The sequence below is a fragment of the Octodon degus genome, unplaced genomic scaffold (assembly GCF_000260255.1).
Source record: "Octodon degus isolate 3935 unplaced genomic scaffold, OctDeg1.0 scaffold00011, whole genome shotgun sequence".
Lineage (NCBI taxonomy): Eukaryota > Metazoa > Chordata > Mammalia > Rodentia > Octodontidae > Octodon > Octodon degus.
The window spans coordinates 16,178,124-16,195,662 of record NW_004524587.1 but is presented as its reverse complement, the minus strand read 5'-3'; the positions used below and the strand labels follow the sequence as shown (position 1 = coordinate 16,195,662).

General features: G+C 47.1%; 1 protein-coding gene across 1 annotated transcript in view; it reads left to right on the top strand.

Moving 5' to 3' along the window:
* Positions 1-624: 624 nt before the first annotated feature.
* Positions 625-17,539, top strand: part of Bean1 (brain expressed associated with NEDD4 1) — a 41,818-nt gene continuing 24,903 nt past the window's right edge. The window contains exon 1 of the mRNA XM_023709124.1: positions 625-725. Coding sequence (XP_023564892.1) covers positions 701-725 — 25 coding nt within the window. The 5' untranslated portion in view covers positions 625-700. The remainder of the gene's footprint in view (positions 726-17,539) is intronic.

The following is a 17,539-nucleotide window of genomic DNA, read 5'->3' as shown; positions in this document are numbered from 1 at the left end:
GGCTGAGGCAATTTAAGCAACTTGTCTCAAAATAAAAACTTAAAAAGGTGGATGTAGCTCAGTGTGAAGGCCTTGGGTTCAATCCCTGGTAAAACACACACACACACACACACACACACACACACACACACGAGGGAAAGAGCACCTTCCTCTTAAAGTTGTTAGAGTAGCAACATGGTTTGAGCAAGTGCCAGCGAACACTGCCAAGGAACTGAGCTAGCCCCTTTCCCACTCCAGTTCTCAGTTTTCTCACCACGAAATGAGGACTTTGTGCTGACCTTCAAGGTTCCCTCCAGCCCTGACACTCATAAGCTGCTCAGCCTGCCCCGGGCCCTTGAAGGTATCCAAAGCCGTGGGATCACAGCTGTCCATGAGGCAGGAAAGCCCCACGGAACCTCTAGTTCCCACTACAGTCCACCCAGAGACGCCACCCCAGGCACCCACTGGCCTCACCCATGAGCCCACAACCCCATACTCTGTAGCCCAGGGGTTCCTGGTGGCCCAGCTGCTACCACAGTCACTGTCCCTTGGCAGCTCAAGGGATGTGCACACCCAGCTTGTAGGATTGATGGGTGCGGTGCGGGTTACCCCATCACCTGCCTGTTTGTGTCTCCACAGGTGAGTGGAGGGGCCTTCCCGGCGAGAAGTCAGAGCTGTGCCCAGGGGCAGGCTGGCTCCGCTCTTCTGCTCCAAGGATTACATGTCCTTCAAACGCCCTTGCCCCTGTAAGTCTCCCCCATGCCCCCCACCACTGAGGAGCAGAGTGGGAGTTGGGGTTGCAGACAACACCTGTAGGATGTTTGGCAGAGGACCTGCAGGGGTCTGGCGGGGCATGATGGGGGAGGGGGAAACCTGACATCTCTGAAATGTTCTCTGAAAACTGAACATCCTACTTTGTCCATTCTTCAGTATCATCTCTTTCCCAAATGTGGATAAGGGCTTGTCTGGGGCATATTAATGGGAACACACACACACACACACACACACACACACACACGCATACACACATGCACCTTCCCATGCCATAAGCATGGGAAGGGCTGGATGAGGCTCGCTGAGGAAAGTAATGCTACCACAGGATTTTTCAGAGCCTTTAATGCCATGATGTGTGCTGTGACACTCCCCTGGGAAATGAAAACCTGCTGCTCTTCCCAAAAGTACATGCCCACAGGGGTGTTTCACTCACTCGGGGCTCCACAGGAACTATTCCCTGGAGCTGCCTGTCCTGGGAAGATCTGACAGAGCCCTATTGGAAAACTCCGTTAATGAAGCCATTAGATAGGTTTTTGCCCCATTCCAGTCTTCTTGGGGAAAGGGCCGCAACCTTTCCTGAGTCTACACCAGCCCCACCTCTACCAACTGCCTTTTGTGGCAGCCACCTGCTTTCTGACATTGCATGTCCTGATCCCCTAACTCTACCAGCACATCTTACAGTTCAGAAGGACATACTTAACTGCCCATCCCTTCTCCTTAAGAAGCCAGGCCTGTGTGTGCGCGCATGTGCGCGCGTTTGTGAGTGTGCGTGTGTGTGTGTGTGTGTGAGAGAGGGGGGGGGGGTGGTCAGGGACACTCCCACAGTCACTCTGAGTAATATTTTGTGTTCCTCTGTAACATCTGTTCAGATTTCCACCACTAATTACCTGTCATGCCTCTTGAGGTGGGGCATATCTTGCACATAGTCAAAGCCCTGGTTGTTCAATCTCCAAACAGGAGATTGGTGCAGTGGAGATGAGGGGAGCCGGTGTAGCCCTTGTGAACAGGATCTTCTCGCTTGTGCCAGGGGGTGGGGTAGCCTGGCTGTGGGGTTGACTGTCCAGCATGCATCAGAGTTTGAGGAGTAGCCTGTGATCCCAGAACTCAAGAAACTGAGGCAGGAATATCACAAGTGCAGAGCCACTTGGGCCAAAGCCAAGCTGGCCTACCTAGAAAGACCCCGTAGGGGTTGGGGAACTCGGCTACTGTGAATATCCAAGGAGAGTGAGGATTAAGAGTGGATAAAATGATTTCTGCTGGATGGTACGAGATCAATAACTTGTCACTGTCATCACTGTTACTGTGACACAACCAGGAAATGAAAGCCTAAGTCACAAGCCAGCGGAGAAGACCGCTGCAATGAGGTGATGCGTTCTCCTCCCTGCTGGAGCGACAGGAGCAGCCAGCAGTGGAGAAATCTGGGAAAGGTCCAGGCTGGGAGTGCTGAGTATGGAAAGCTTTCTAGAACCTTCTGAGGTTGATCTCTAGCTCTGGGAGCCTGGTCCATCTAAACTAACAAATGGCATTGTTCTGACTTATCCCCATCTGAAGCCCCTCTTCAGATCTGTTCTAGAAATCACTCACTTATTATCCAGTCCTGTGCTTGCTTGCATGTAGAGATGAATTTCTAGAAAGCAAAGACTGTGCCTTCCCTGTTCCTAGCATCAGACTTGAATCCTGGCATGGAGGAGCTGCTCAGCAGATGGTCGGCTGGGTAGGTGAATGAGATGACAGGCACGCTACCCAGCTTACAGCCCAGAGGCCCACTCACAGGTTCTGGTAGGGGCACAGGACTACAGATGCTCTGGAACCCTGAAAGCACCAGACACAGAAGTGCTCAGGAAAGAAACCTGGAAGTCCCAGAAGCATCCTAATAGCCTGGAGCACACCTCACCCAGTCCTGGGTAGAGCAGGCGTGAGGAAATCATGGGCAGCTGCCCTAACTCTCCTTGCTCACAAAGTGTTCTAGCCAGATCCGGCAAAGATATCGAACCCCTAAAAACTGCTAAGTTTAGGGTAGTAGCCAGTTTCTTCCTAGTTTGGTTTTCCCACTCCCAACTGTGGCCATTTTAGAAGGGCATCTGGACAAGTCCCCAGAAGGAAAAATAAACCAAGAAATTCCCCAAGCAAGATCTCACTTCTAGAAGGGAGAGCTCAAAAGGTCCAGAGAGTAAGCAGGTCCCATCTTCTGGGTGCAGCAGGGAGGCTGGCAGCGTGAGCAGGGCCAGCTGACTGCACGTACAGATCCCCCAGTTCCTGCAAACACTGGGGAAGTAGGGTCACTGGCCTCTCAGGAGGGGCATGGACATTATCAAGCCAGGCTGGCCCCTCTTCCCCCATCCAACCCTGGCTCACCTCCAGGCATTCCAGCTCCTTTGTTCTCCTCACAGAAAGCCAGTAGCAGCGGCCAACCCTCGTGGGGTAATGAGAATGTGAGGCAGAGGGAGGAGGCAGGACTGAGAGCAGGAAAGGAAGAGAATGCCTGACCTGGGGAAGACCCAGGCTCTGGGGCTGAGTGGCTGCAGGAGGGAATCAGCATCTCCGCTGCCCCTGCCAGGTCTGTGAACCATTTGCCAGTCTTGAGAGGACCTGCCCCACACCCTGGGCAAGAAGGAGGCTGCTCTTGGTTCTTCAGGAAGAGTGGAGGTAAGGGACTCTTCTCCTTCAGGCCCCAGTGATGCAGGGTGGCCCAGGGCTGCCTGGGGACCCAGGCTCTGAGAAATGATGCCTTATAGCCCCCTCTCATCACCCAGCAGATGGCAGCTCCATGGGGTTCCCTGAGGGGCAGGGGCAGCCTGCTTCTCCCCTGCCTCTGAGGACAGATGTCAGAAAGGAGGAGCTCTGAGGCCCCAGAGAGGCCTCAGAGAAACAAAAGAAAATGAAAAAGAAGTAGCATCACGCAGTCATGAAGTCAAATGGGGCTTGTCTCCACCAGGTTCAGGGTGGCTGCCCAAAGGCTGGGAGAACACACAGCCTGGCAGGGTCCCCGAATACGCTGTCTCCCTTGGAGTTGAAATGATGTAGTAAGCAATGCTGGGGTTCAAGTACAACCTGTGGCTGATACTCCGCAGCTGTTTGATCTGGAACAACCTAACCTCCAGAGGCCTGAATTTACTCATCTGTAAAATAGATACAGTAATGCCACCCTGGTGGTTTGATGCTCAGATCTGAGATCGCAAAGAAGATACCAGCGGAGAGAGATGCCGGGGGAGAGAGGCGGAGAGTCTGAGGAGAGCCTTAAGAAACTTGAAAATCTTGCCTTTTGGCCACCTTTTCTCTGTACATGTTAGTATCACCCAGGTCTTTGGTGAGAGGGGACAGGGACTCTGGAGGCGAGTTTGGAAGTTGGACCATGTGTTGGTTTTCCATTACTATGACAAAATCAGGAGGAAAAGCTTATTTTGACTCATGGTTTCAGAGGCTTCAGTCGATGGTCATGTGGCCCCATTGTTTAGGGCCTCTGGTGGGAGCATGCTGTATGGGAGTCCTGTAGTGAAAGATAGAAAGCAGCTGGAGTCCCAGGATTCCTTTCATGTGCATGCCTTCAGTGACCCCACCTCCTAAAGTTCCATACTCTCCCATTAGTACCTCATGCCCCAAGCCTTCATGGGCCTTTGAAGATCTGAACTAGAACAATCCAGATGCTCTTGTTGTCTGCTGTGCTCCTTGTGACAGATAACCTCTGTAGGGGCTGAACTATGAACAGGACTTGAGAGCAAGGAGGGAAAAGGATGGGACTCACTTCACACTCATTTCTGTGCCCAGAGCAGACATTACTAATCGGTTGCAGCACTATCTCCCTCCCTGAGTCTGAATGTAATCTCAGACTCTTTCCAAACACATGCAGGAATTCCCCCCGCTCATTACCCAGTGTCATCAAACTCTTATTCACCCAGAGCTAAGATTGGACTTTGAAGTGAGTAAGGGAATAGATAGAGTTAATTTAACTGGTCATTTCTCCCAGAGCCTCTCCCTCCTCATCTGTAAAATAAGAGTTGATAAGAATACCTACCTCATGGTTTCAGGAGATAGCTCAGTGGTCTAAGCACCTGCCTGGAAAGCACAAGGACCCAAGTTCAATACCCTGTATCACATGCCATGCTGGCCACCAAAATTGGGCATGGTGGCGCACGACTATAATCCCAGTGCTGGGGAGGCTGAGACAGGAGGATCACTACAAGTCTGAGCTGCATACTGAGACCCTGTACCAAACAAATAAAGATTTTCTTAATTTTTTAAAAAGAATACATACCTCTTAGAATTGCTGTGAGCATCAAATGAGATTTCACTGCTGAGGGGATCATTACTTTGGTGGCCTTCTTGCTTCCTTAAAGCCCTGCAAGGGAGAGTCAGTATGCCCATTCTGCACACAAAGAAACTGAGGCTCAGCAAGTTGAAGAAATTAGCCAGGAGGACACAGTGGGGCCAGGGCAACAGCCTGAGTGAGTCAATCCAGGGCTTTATTTTACTAAACTACAGCTAGACAAAAGCACAAGGATGGAGTCCAGCCTATTCCCCCTGGCCCAGGGCCCAGTTGGGGAGCCCACGGTGCAGCAGGATCCCATGGCCCTTAGAAGCCCCAGCTCTCAAGGGGTTGATGTAGTCAGAGATGATAAACAAGAATAAGCAAAGGAAAATATCAGGTGGCTAGTGGTAGGAAGAGCTATGAAGACAAAGCAGGGTGAGGTGCTGGACAGGGACGCAGGCTCTAAGAAAGTGACCCTGAAGTTACTGGAGGGGAGTGAGGAAGCCATGCAGGTATCTAATGGAAGAGGGTTGCAGACAGAGAGACTCCAAAGTAAAGACAGGTCTGGCCTGTTCCAGCAAGAACAGGAAAGCCAGGGTGCCTGAAGAGAGGAAAGGGGCACGCCAGAGCTTAACAGGTCAGATGACAGAGGCCCTTGGAAGCCATGCAGGGACGTTGGCTTTTGTTTCTAAGTAGTCATTGGAGGGTTTTGAGCAAAGAAGAGGCCTTATCATCCTGACTGTGGCAGAAGGAGATCAATGGGGAGGCCAGTTAGGAAGCGAGGACAGTGGTCCAGGTGGCCATGGTGATGCCTGGACCAGGAGAAGGCAAGATGGGGATGGCTTGAAGGATAAGCTGGATCTGCAGACTACCTGCATTTGGAGTGGATGAGAGAAAGAGGGGTCAGTGATGGCAGCGCTTGGCACTTGAACCCATAGAGGTGCAGAACTGGTACTTGCCATGCTGGGGGAGGTTATGGGCAGGCTTGGCAGGGGCTGGGTCCAAACTGAAGCTTCGGTGTGTGACGTCGGAGATGCTGTGCAGACATGAGTGGAGGGGCAGGCAGGGGCTGCTCCTAGGAGCCTGGGGTCGAGGGCCGAGTCTGGAGCTGGAAACGGCCATGCGGGCAGACAGTGCACAAGCACTGCCCAGTGCTTGGAGCTCAGTGAGGTCCTCGCAGGAGCACATGTGGAAGGGTGGGAAAGGGAAGAATCCCGGTTCGGTGGAGGGCAAGTGATTCCTGTATCTAGAAGTCTTTCCCAGGACTGGGTGTGGTAGCGCACACCTATAGTCTCAGCTCTGGGGAGGCTGAGGCAGGACACCACAAGTTCAGAGCCTACCTTGGCTACATTGCAAGTTAAGTCCAGCCTAGGCTACAGAGCAAGACTGCATCTCAGTCCATACCCCCAGATAAGTTTTGCAAAGAAAATGTGATTTCTGGAGTTGTCACATATAGCATCCCCAAGCAACAGCACTGACAGGAGTTGAGCATGGAATCTTCCTCTGAATAGGAATGGGTCAGGGCACTGATGTTTTACTGCCTCAGGCTCCTTGGAAGTAGCCACCCTGGAACTCAGCCCTGCTTATACCTGGAGCGAGCCCCAGGCACTGGGGAAGCCTGTTTGTCCTCAGCAATGCCACTGCAGAAGTGTCACTCTGCATGCTTCAGAGACAACGAACAGACCTGTAGAGAGGTCACGTGCCCAGAAACCCACTGCTAGAAGCAGGCAGGACCCAACAGCAGGACTTCTAGGTGCAAGCTCAGGGCACTGTCTATGCTGGGCCCTCCTGAACTTAAGCACACTTTCATTTCCCAGGCTTCTTTCTGTTTTCTTATCTTTGTGTTTAAAACAGCTCAGTCCCCTGGGAGTCACATCAACTTTTAGGAGTCACTTCCACAAGCTAACAGAACCCACCTGTTGGGGGGCCGAGGAGATGGCTCAGTGGAGAAAGTGGTTCCCTGGCAAGCACAAGGGCCTGAGTTCAATCCCTGGTTTGGCGGAAAAAAAAAAAAAAAAAAAAAAAAAGAACCCACCTGTTCCCTGTGTCTGGAGCTCATCTTGCTCTGCAGTCCAGATCATGCTAGAGAGATGCATTCCAGAACTTGCCCCTGCCCAGACAATAGGTACTTCTGCCCCTGATGGCATTGTCTCCCTGCATCAGGACTAAGGCTGGGATGTGGGACTGGGTGGAGCCTGATGCAGCAATGACAGCAAGAGCTACAAGACTCCTATCAGCAACCAGTGGAGTAAATGTATCTGAGTCACCTGAGCCTCTGCCTATTCCCCTGTGAAATGGGATGAGACCCAGTTTCCAAGGTAACCATGAGAGTTTAGTGAACACTCAAGTGCTCTCAGTAAGGGTTGATTCTGTCTTTTCTTATATGTGTCTTAATCCCACAGGGAGAGCTGCCGAACCACACTCACACATTCCTACAGGGTCCTCCCAAGCTTCCTCTGGGGGAAAACACACCTCTCCTTTCCCAGACAGCCCCAGCTGGACCACTGGCACCCTGGACCACTTCCAGTAGGTGCCAGCTCTGCCTAGAACCCACAGAAGGAGCACACAATGGGCATGGGGTGGGTAACTCAGGCAACATACTCTTCCTGCCTTGGGGCCAGATATGAGATCTCAGCTACTGACCCTGTTTCAACTGCCTATGCTACACACGGGAACACTGAATCACACAGCATGAGAATGGCTGTGGCTTCAGTCCCCCGACTCCACATCACATGCTCTTCTGCATGTAAGAGTGGGGAGATGCCAGGGAAGGAGCCCACTCACCGTGCTCAGTGAAGTTGCAGAGAGAAAGCAGCCTTAATTCAAAGGTAAAGCTGTGGCCCAAGCCGCATCTTCAAGAGGACAGAGTTGTCACAGCCAGGATCCCCAAGCTGCCCCCTCTTCCTGTGCTTGTCCTCCACGTAGTGCTTCCTTGCATGGATATGCCACAGATCATTTGGGCAGTCTTCTCTTGTGGGCTTTTGAACAGTCGTCAGTTTGGGGCAATGAATATAGGGCTGGGAATAGTGTAGAACAGAGTCTCTAATAGAATTTTCACATTCGTGTCTGCACTGTCCAAGTAGTGGCCACTAGCCACAGGTAGCTGCCGAGCACTTGAAATGTGACTAATGCAACGGGAAACTGATTCTTTAATTTAATTTAAAAAATTGATTTTAAACAGTAGCTCCATGTGGCTGTCATCTTGGGCTCTGTATGTGGTTCACGTACATAGTAAACATACGGAGGCCTTTCTGTTGGAAAATCCCACCGAGGCGTGGGTTTTCTGAGTTGCAGCATATATGTATGCTTGGCTTTACTCGCTGAACACACAGTTTTCCAAACCTTGCCACACTGTTACCTACTGCACAGCAGTGTGTGAGAGTCCAGTTGCTTATTCCTTCAGTGATATTTGTTATTATCTGGAGTTTTCTTTTTCATTTTCACCATTCTGATAGGAAGACAGTTGCACTGTGGCCTTACTTGGAGTTACCTCCCTTTGGTGACTTCATACAGGACCTCGGACAGCCTCTTTGTTAATGGATTGCTCAAGTCTTACTCATTGTTCTATTGAGTCACTTTGTTGGTTCCTAAAGGTTCTTTGTATAGCATGGATCTGAATCTTCTGTGGACATTTTATTGCAAAAAGCCCCCTTTCTGAGCACTGCCTTTTGACTCTCATCATCGTGTCTTTGGACTAATGGATATTCTTAATTTTTATATATAAAGTATGTATTAATTTTGTGTCTAATTATTATCTTATGCATACTTAACTTCAAAATTTATTTTAAAAAAAAAGCTTTGAGAACATAACATTATGGAATATTCTTTTGTACTCTTCAGAAGCAGAGAGTTTTACTGCTGCTTTTCAAAGAATGAAATTTTATAAACACGAATGCCATGGTAGGCACATTTTGAGTGGGATAATGTCCTTGTTAAAGAGGTTTTGTCTATTGTTATTGAAATTTCAGGTTTGAGTTCAATAAAGCACAAGGGATTGCTCATAAATTAAACTCTTTTTAAAATCTCATATTTATGAGATAAAAGGGCACCTCTAATACTTTAAAATAGTGACAGTGACCCCAGTAATTTTAGGACCATTATATATGGGTGACAGTGTAGTGCATGTTGTACATACACAGCATGTCACCAACACACTGAAGACAGTAAAGACAGTGGCATTGTGGCATGGCTCCTGTTATTCTCATGAAGGAATGGGATCACCAGTGACACCTGCAGTCCTAAGGCACTGGTGTGCCTGCCGAGTATAAAATCCTGTTATTAAAAACAATCTATCAGGGCCAGGAAGATGGCTCAGTAGAATAAACGCTTCCCTGGCAAGTGCAAAGGTCTGAGTTCAATCCTGTCCATAAAATGGGAACAGTGGGCTCAACAGTGTAAGCACGAGACTGGCTACAGAAGACCCGTACCTGGGCTCACAAATGTTTACCTGCCTGCCACCTTATAATCAATTTTGCTCAGTCTGAGTGCTGGTGGTGTTTCTCCTGCAGCAGGATTTATTTTCCAGCTCTCAAGAATGAAAGGCTCAGCACTAGCCAGTTGTCTGATTACAGGAGCTGTGGGGACGGCGAGCTGAGGAAGCACGTGGAGGAGATCAAGGGTGTCCAAGCGCAGCTTCCCTGTGTTTGCCATTGGCTTTGATACAGACTGGAATGCAAAAATGTACCCTAAAACCTGAACAAGGGTTTGTTTCTAAGTTTAATTCAGGACTATACAACTGTAAAAAAAATCTCTACAGGATGAGAAGCATTCATGTGACAGTAATGCTGCAGCATAGGTCCTCAGAGGTACCCAAGATACTGGAAGTATGAGTGATCATTCAAAGAGAGGCTGGATAAATTTCACACATTTCCTGTCCGTGGTGGCTAAGCTTTGCATATTTCCAACTGAAAAGGAACCCTGTGGGGCTTTTTACTTATCATTTATTTTGGGGGAAAAAAGGCTGTTTTAGGTCCTCTCATTGAACAGAAGGCCTAGGTTTCAAAATTGGTTTCTGTGTATCATCACAGACATATTATGCGCTGTTAATGCTGCTTGACATTGAACCGCCGTAATGGATGGTACGACCACCTCCCGTGTATCCAGCAGAGAACAAGCGATTAGAGCAGAAAGCTAATAAGAAAGAAATGGAGGATTCCATGAAGACGTAAATGGCCCGGTTGTGTCTCAGGATCTGGTAGCCAGTTCACGATATCTAGACAGACAAATGCTTCTGTGAAAAAGCGTTCTCCGGGGTCCTGGGACAGGTAGTGAAGGATGAATACATTAGAAAGTCTTCTTTCAGATTCATTCTGCTGGAGCTTGGGGTGCACCTCTGTGGTAGAGCACTTGCCTAGCATGTTTAAGGCTCTGAGTTCCATTCGTAGCACCACAAAAATGAAACCTTGCTTGCCCCAGCCATGGCCTTGACCCCATTCACATCTTAGGCCCGGAGCAGCCCTCTGCCCCACCCCCCACCCCCACCACTTTGCATCCCAAACCATCAAAGTTCTCTATGTTTTTTTCAAAGTTCATTACTTTAATATGGCCCAATTTATCCACTTTTTAATTGTTAGTGAATCTTCGGTCCTGCTTAAGGAAGTCACAGTCATGAAGATGTCTTCTGATCTTGTCCTCTTGAAGCTTTGTTGTTTGGTCTTTCAACATTTAGATCTATCACTATAAATATCTTTAGGATTTTAAGTTTGATTGCCATGTAATGAGCATCTACTATGAACCAGGACTTCTGCTAGGCAGTGTGATTTATCAACTCACAGCAGAGATTGCTGTTCCCATTTTGTAGACAACTCAGTAGAGGTGAAGAAACCTTGCACTTTCATCCAGAAGCAGGATCAGGGTTTGAACCTGTGTCTAAATCAACCAGAGTTTTGGGATAGGACAAGAGGCAATCAGCTCAGGCAGAGGAGCCCCAAGGCTTTGACTTAAGCAGGGGCTGAGGAATGACCCTAGGGCCACTCATTGAACAGGGTGTGAAGTCTCCTGTGGATACACAGGATACACGAGCGAAGGACCACTGCCTTCTCGGGAATGTTGGTGAACAGAAGGCGTGGAGCAGAGAACTCTTGGGCTCTCAAGAAAGCTCAGGGCTGTCTGATGGGAGAAGGGATAAAGAGCTTGTCAGCTCTACCCAGTTGTCTGATTACAAGAGCTGTAGGATTCACTGCCACTTGAAACCCTGCCACAAAAAACATCTCACCTGCCCCAGCTGCTGTGCTTGCCTGAAGCTGCAGTCTTATCTGCGACAAGAAATTGACTAGTGTGCTAGCTAACAGTTTAACAGGGAGTCTGAGAAGTGAGCCTGAGAAATTCTCCACACATCCGGGTGGCATGTGCAGCAGAGCAGGTACATCTTTGGCTGATGGGGCCCGAGTGCATGCAGCAGAGATGAGAGAGACCAGTGGTGGGAGCCATAATTTCTTCCCTGCGATGAAACCATAAAGGGGTTAGCAAGAGTGTGGCCAGTGGGATGCTTTCTCTTGCTGATCTTTAATTTCATTCCAGTGTGGTCAGAGAACACATTTTGCGTGGTTTCCATTTTTCTACATTTATTACTAATTGTTTTATGGTCTGAACATCCTGAAGAATGTCCCTTGTGCACTTGAAACAAGTGGCACAAGAGTAACAGTCTTGTGGCAGTGTGGCAGACAGGTACAGTGGACAACACCCCATAAAGTTCTGATAGTTACTGTTCTATGAGCCACATGTGGGGAAACACCTCCCAAGTTTCATGTTTAGTATGACAGTAGCTGCCAGTTGGGGTCATGGACATTCATCAGAGTGAAGAAATATCTGTCTTTTCTTAGTCTATTAGTTTTTATCCTCTGCCTACTGATGTAACATGTTTTATTAATAGATTTTTTAAATCTTAATCCATTCTTTCCTTCCTGGAAGAAGCTCTACTACTTACAATAGCTTAGTGTTAATACACAGCTACCCTGATGCTGGTTTTCTGGATGCCCTAGTTGATTCTGGGGCCTGCTGGACTCTCTGCGGGTTAAGAGACCAAAAGCTCATCACTGTTCATGTGGTCCAGACCAAGAACTCACAGGGCCTGTCTCTTGTAGGCCTCTGGCTCCAGGTTAGGAAGACATGGTCACCGATGGTGAGAGCCATAATTCCATCCCTGTCATAAAGGCATAAAGGGGCTAGCAAAAGTGTGACCAGTGTGATGCTTTCTCTTGTTGATCTTTGATATAATTCCACTGTGGTCAGAGAAGACATTTTTTTAATCTTATTTATGTATGTATTTATTTATTTGGTACAGGGTCTTGTTAGATAGCTCAGACTCATAGTGATCCTCCTGTGTCAGCTTGCCCAGCACTGGGATTACAGGTGTGGGACACCATCCCTGGTTTCAGTGGCTGGCTCAGCACTTGGGGCCAGCACAGTGTGCAGTACTGGGGATTGAATTTGGGTTCTTGTGCATGCCAGGCAGGTGCTTAGAATGCTGAGCATCTCCCCAGCCCCAGAGAAGACATTTTGCATGGTTTCCATCTTTCTATGTTTATTGCTAATTGTTCTATGGCCTGACCATCCTGAAGTATGTCCCACGTGCACTTGAGAAGAAGGTGCGACCCGTCGGTCATGTGTTCTGTAAGTGTCACCTAGGCTGGGCTGGGGAAGAGTGTTGTTCAAGTCTTTTGGAACTTTGCTGAGTTTCTAGCTATTGTCGTGTTAGTTAGAGAAAGAAAAACTGATAGTCTTAAAATCCCCAAGCATTGTAGTTGAATTGTCTATTTCTCCTTTCAGTTTTGACAGCACACGCTTCCGGTCTCTTACAGCTCGTTGTTTGGTACATGTGCATACATAGTTGCTGTATCTTCCTCATGTGTTGGCCATTGACAGTATAAAATGTCTTTGTCTCCAGTAATATTCCTTTTGCCTTAAATTCTATTTTGTCTGGCAGCAGCATAATCATGCCAGCTGTGATGCATCTTTTTAATTTCACCCATTTGCGTCTTTGAATCTAAAGTGCCTCTGGTAGCCTGCACAGAGGGGGTTTTGTTTGTTTGTTTTTGTTTCTCTGTATTTAGGACAGGGTCTACAGGATCTCACTATGTACATCTGACTTGTAGTGATTCTCCTGTTTTCAGCCTCCCAAGTCCTGGCATTACAGGTGCACGCCACCACACCCAGTCTCAGTCACCCTGTCACACCCCCCACCCCACCCCACCCCCGGTGCAGCCAGCACACATGCCGGGGATCGAACCCCACCTGCTGCACTCTGCCTAAGCAGGCATTTCAGACCGCTGAGTTATCAGGGTCTATCAGCACAGAGTTGAGTCTGACCTTTTTATTCACATTAATGGTCTCCACTATTTAAATGACATTATGAGTCTTTTCATAGTTGTAGAAGGCACAAATTAATTAAAAGTATAAGCGATAGGGATAGATTTAGATGAGACATTTTAATCACTTCTTGGCCTTTGGTTTTTTGTTTTGTTTTGTTTTTTGTTTTTTGTTTTTTGTTTTTTTTTTTTTTTTTGGCAGAACCAGGGATTGAACTCAGGCCCTCAGGCTAGCACTTATTCTACTGCGCCATCTCCCCAGCCCCACTTCTTGGCCTTTTGGCTAAGATCAAGTGTAGATGAGACATTTTGTTGTTTGTTTCCTTTTTGTCTTATGTATTCTTATTCATCTTTTTCCTTTCTATCCTTTTGTTTTAAATAAGCATGTTTAACATACTATTTTGATTCTTCCGAGATTGTTTTTACTATTTTAAAAAATTGTTATTAGTGGCTGCTGTAAGAATGACATCATACTTCTTATCTTTATCACAGTCTACTTTAGTCTAATTCAATGGTACTAACTCAAATCCAGCAAAATATGGAAATTTGGCTCCACCATATCTCCTTTTCCTCCTCTTGCTTTTGTGCTCCTATATTAAATTTATTATACATCAATAGATAGTAGGAGCCAAACAAATAGTATTATTTTTTTTTAATTTTTATTTTTTTATTTATTTGTGTGTGTGTGTGTGTGTGTGTGGCCAGCTCAGCCCACCAGGGGGCGGGGCTGGCTGGCATGTGGTGCTGGGGGATTGAACCGCAGTCCCTGAGCTTTGCTAAGCTTGTTCTAAGTAGGTGCTTTAGACCACTGAGCCATCTCACCAGCCCTAAACAAATAGTATTATAATTCTTTTTAAATCAATTTATATCTTTTAAAGCAGTCAAGAGAAGAAATGAGAAGAGAACACTTTATGGATTTTTTTTTCTGTTTCCCTGCATATCCATATCCAGAAATTTTCATTTCTTCCTGTGGATTCAAATTATTATCAGTTCCTTTACAACTTAAGTATTTTCATAAAGCAGGTCTACTATCAATAAAAATACTATTGCTAGTATTGCACTAGACCTAAAATACTATTGCAGTAGACCTGCTTTATAAAAATACCTTGTTGTTGTGTTTATTTGGAAATGTCTTCATTTTACCTTCTGTGTGTGTGTGTGTGTGTGTGTGTGTGTTTTACTGGGGATTGAACCCTGAACCCAAAGTCTTCCGGCTGAGCTATATCCCCATCCTAGCCTTTCTATATATATTTTTATTTTGCGACAGGGTCTTGCTGAGTTTCCTGGGTTGGGCTCAAGCTTCTGATCCTCCTGCCTCAGCCTCCTACAGTGTGAGGACCATCGCACCTGGCTTCACCATCTCCTGTCCTACAACTTCTTTCTTAGCATTTCAAATCTGTCACCCAGCTGCCTACTTCCCTTCACTACTGCTGATGAGAAACTGTATTGGATGAGGATGGACCTTGATATTGGAGCAGTTAGCTGACATGCACACGGCCCTGGGCTCCACCTCCAGGACCTTCAGGACCACCACCCCACAAAATCATAATCATATTCTTGCTCCCTATTGGTGATGGCTGTTTTTCCTTGCTGCTTCCATTTGTTTTTGTTTTTGTTTTTGTTTTCTCTCTGTCTTTTGCTTTCTGTGGTTTGGCTGAATGGGCAGGTGTGGCTGCCTTTGTGTTTATTCTACTTGGGATTTGTGGAGTTTGTTGGCTAGATAGGTGTCTTTTTGTCAAATTTGGAAGATATGTCCATTATTTCTTCAAACGTTGTTTCTGCTCTCTTCTTCCCTCTCATTTGGGATTCCTGTCACTCGTATTTTGCTAAGTTTGATGTTGTTCCAGAACTATTGGAAGCTCTGTTCATTTTTTTCTTCAATCTTTTTTTTCTGTTTTCAGATTGAATTATTTTCTGTTGGTTTATTTTCAAGTTCACCAGTCTTTCCTCTGCCATCTCAAATCTGCTGCTGAATTCCTCAGATGATTTTTTTATTTAATTACTATTTTTCAACTCAGAACTTCCACTTGGTTCTTTGTTATTTATTAGTTGTATCTCTTTGTTGATATTCTCTATTCCTTAAATCTTCATACTCTCCTTCAATTTTTCAATCTCTTTAATTACTTGGACATATTTATAAAGCTGTTGTAAAGCCTTTGTCTCTTCACTCCAACCCCTGAGAATACTCATAGGCAATGACTGATTTTTTTCTTCCTTTGTTTTGGTTTTATTTTCTTCTGCATATCAATAGCACTTTATTATTTGTCTTGTAAATTTTTTCTGGATAGCGTATATTTTAGATGATATAGTAACTATGGATTCTGACTTCTTACTCATCAAGGACTGTTTGCTCATTTCTTTGGTGACTGATCTAAATTAAATCTGTTTAAATCATTTTCTCCCATAACATGTGGCTGCTAATGTCTTCACTTTATATTTGTGTTCTTGTTTTCATGTCTCAGATTTCCTTCCTGCTAGTTGACTCCTGTCTACAAAGCTTAATGTTCAACCAAAGACCGGTCAGAGGTTGAGCCCACATGTCTTAGTTACTTTTCTCATTGCTGAGACAAAATACCCAACACCCAAAGTTAAAGGAGGAAAGCCTTAATTGGTTCACAGTTTGTAGAGATTTCAGCCCTCAGTTGGCTGGCTCCAAGGCAGGGCAGCAAGGCACAGGGGACTGGCAGAGGGGAAGCAGCCCATGGCAGGCAGGGAGGCGAGAGCACATTCACCCCCTTTCTGTCCCTTATGTTATATGCAGGCTACTCACACCCTTTGTCCCACCCAGGACCATGCCAGACCAACCAGTGGACTGATTAGTAACCACACACCCTGGATCCCAGCATCACCCACTCAGATGCAGCCACCTCTGAAAAGCCCCCCTATGACTGCATGAGGCTTTATGGGAACATCTAGACACCAGCCACAGCACCCCACACCTCCAGTCAGGCTTCCCTCTTGGCCAGCAGGCTCAGAGTGTGCAGTCTGCTTTCAAGTCTACCCCAGCCTTCACTTTTCCCTGAGGTTCTCACATCTCTGCTGCACACACTCGGGCCCCATCAACCAGAGATATCTAGTCCTGCAGCCCAGATGTGTGGAGAATTTCTCAGGCTTACCTCTCAGAACTCCCAGGTAAAGTGCTAGCTAGCAGGCTAGTCCATTTCTTGCCGTGGGCAGGACCACAGCTTCAGGCGAGCCCAGCAGCTGACCATCTCTTTCATTTACCACCGAGGTTGCTACTTTAGCTCCCAGCACTACAGGTGACTTGTGTTCTCTTCCACAATAGCAGGGAAGCCACCGCTGCCGCCAGCTGATCCTACAAGCTAGCGGAGTTGGTGGGAAGTGGTGGGGTGTAGTCCCAGGCAAGAGCAGCACGGACCCTCTGTTCTTCCTTGAGGGACAACTGAAATGGTAGTTTTACAGTTCTGCCCAGCTTTACAGTTGTATTTATAAAGTACTTGTGTGGCTTGTGTAAACTACCTCACTTAATCCTCAGAAGCACTGCAAGAGACTGGCCAAGTTTCAGAGATGAAGAAACAAAAGTCTATACATGTTAAATACCCAGTCTAATGCCTAATGCCACTGAGCCAGGCTCCTAAACACCATACTGAGCACATCTGAGGGCATCCTGTCTCAGGCGCTTTTTAGAGCAATGCAGGAAACACTCCCAAAGCAGAATGATTATTCATAACTGTGGCAGAAAAGAATGTAGTAGTGATCTGCACAGTCCCAGATCAGATTGTCCCCACCATCTGTCTTACAGAAGTAATCTATGAATTTTCTGTGTCGGCTGATGCTAACTAGCACCAGAAAGCTGAGGCAAGACTGACTTCCTTCCTGACACTGAGTGACAGAAATATCTCTGAGCATCCTGGAGGCCAAAGCAAAAAGGCAAAGAGGATCAGTCACATGGTTCTTGGAGTCTTTAAAGGAAACATGGCTCTCTGGAGAAAGCAAAGAAATTATCGGCCCCTTTTTATTTATTTGCTTATTTCATGTGTTTAGCACAGGTTCTCACTACATAGATCAGACTCGTAGTGATCCTTCCTGTTTTAGAGCCTCCCAAGTGCTGGGATTACAGGCACACACCACCATGCCCAGTCTCAGTTTCTATCTCAGCGTGCCCCAGGGGCAGGGCCAGAATGGCACACCAGGGATTGAACCCAGTTGCTACGTCTGCCTAAGCAGGTGCTTTAATCTGTTGAGCTGTCTGGCCAGCCCTGGCCTTCTTATC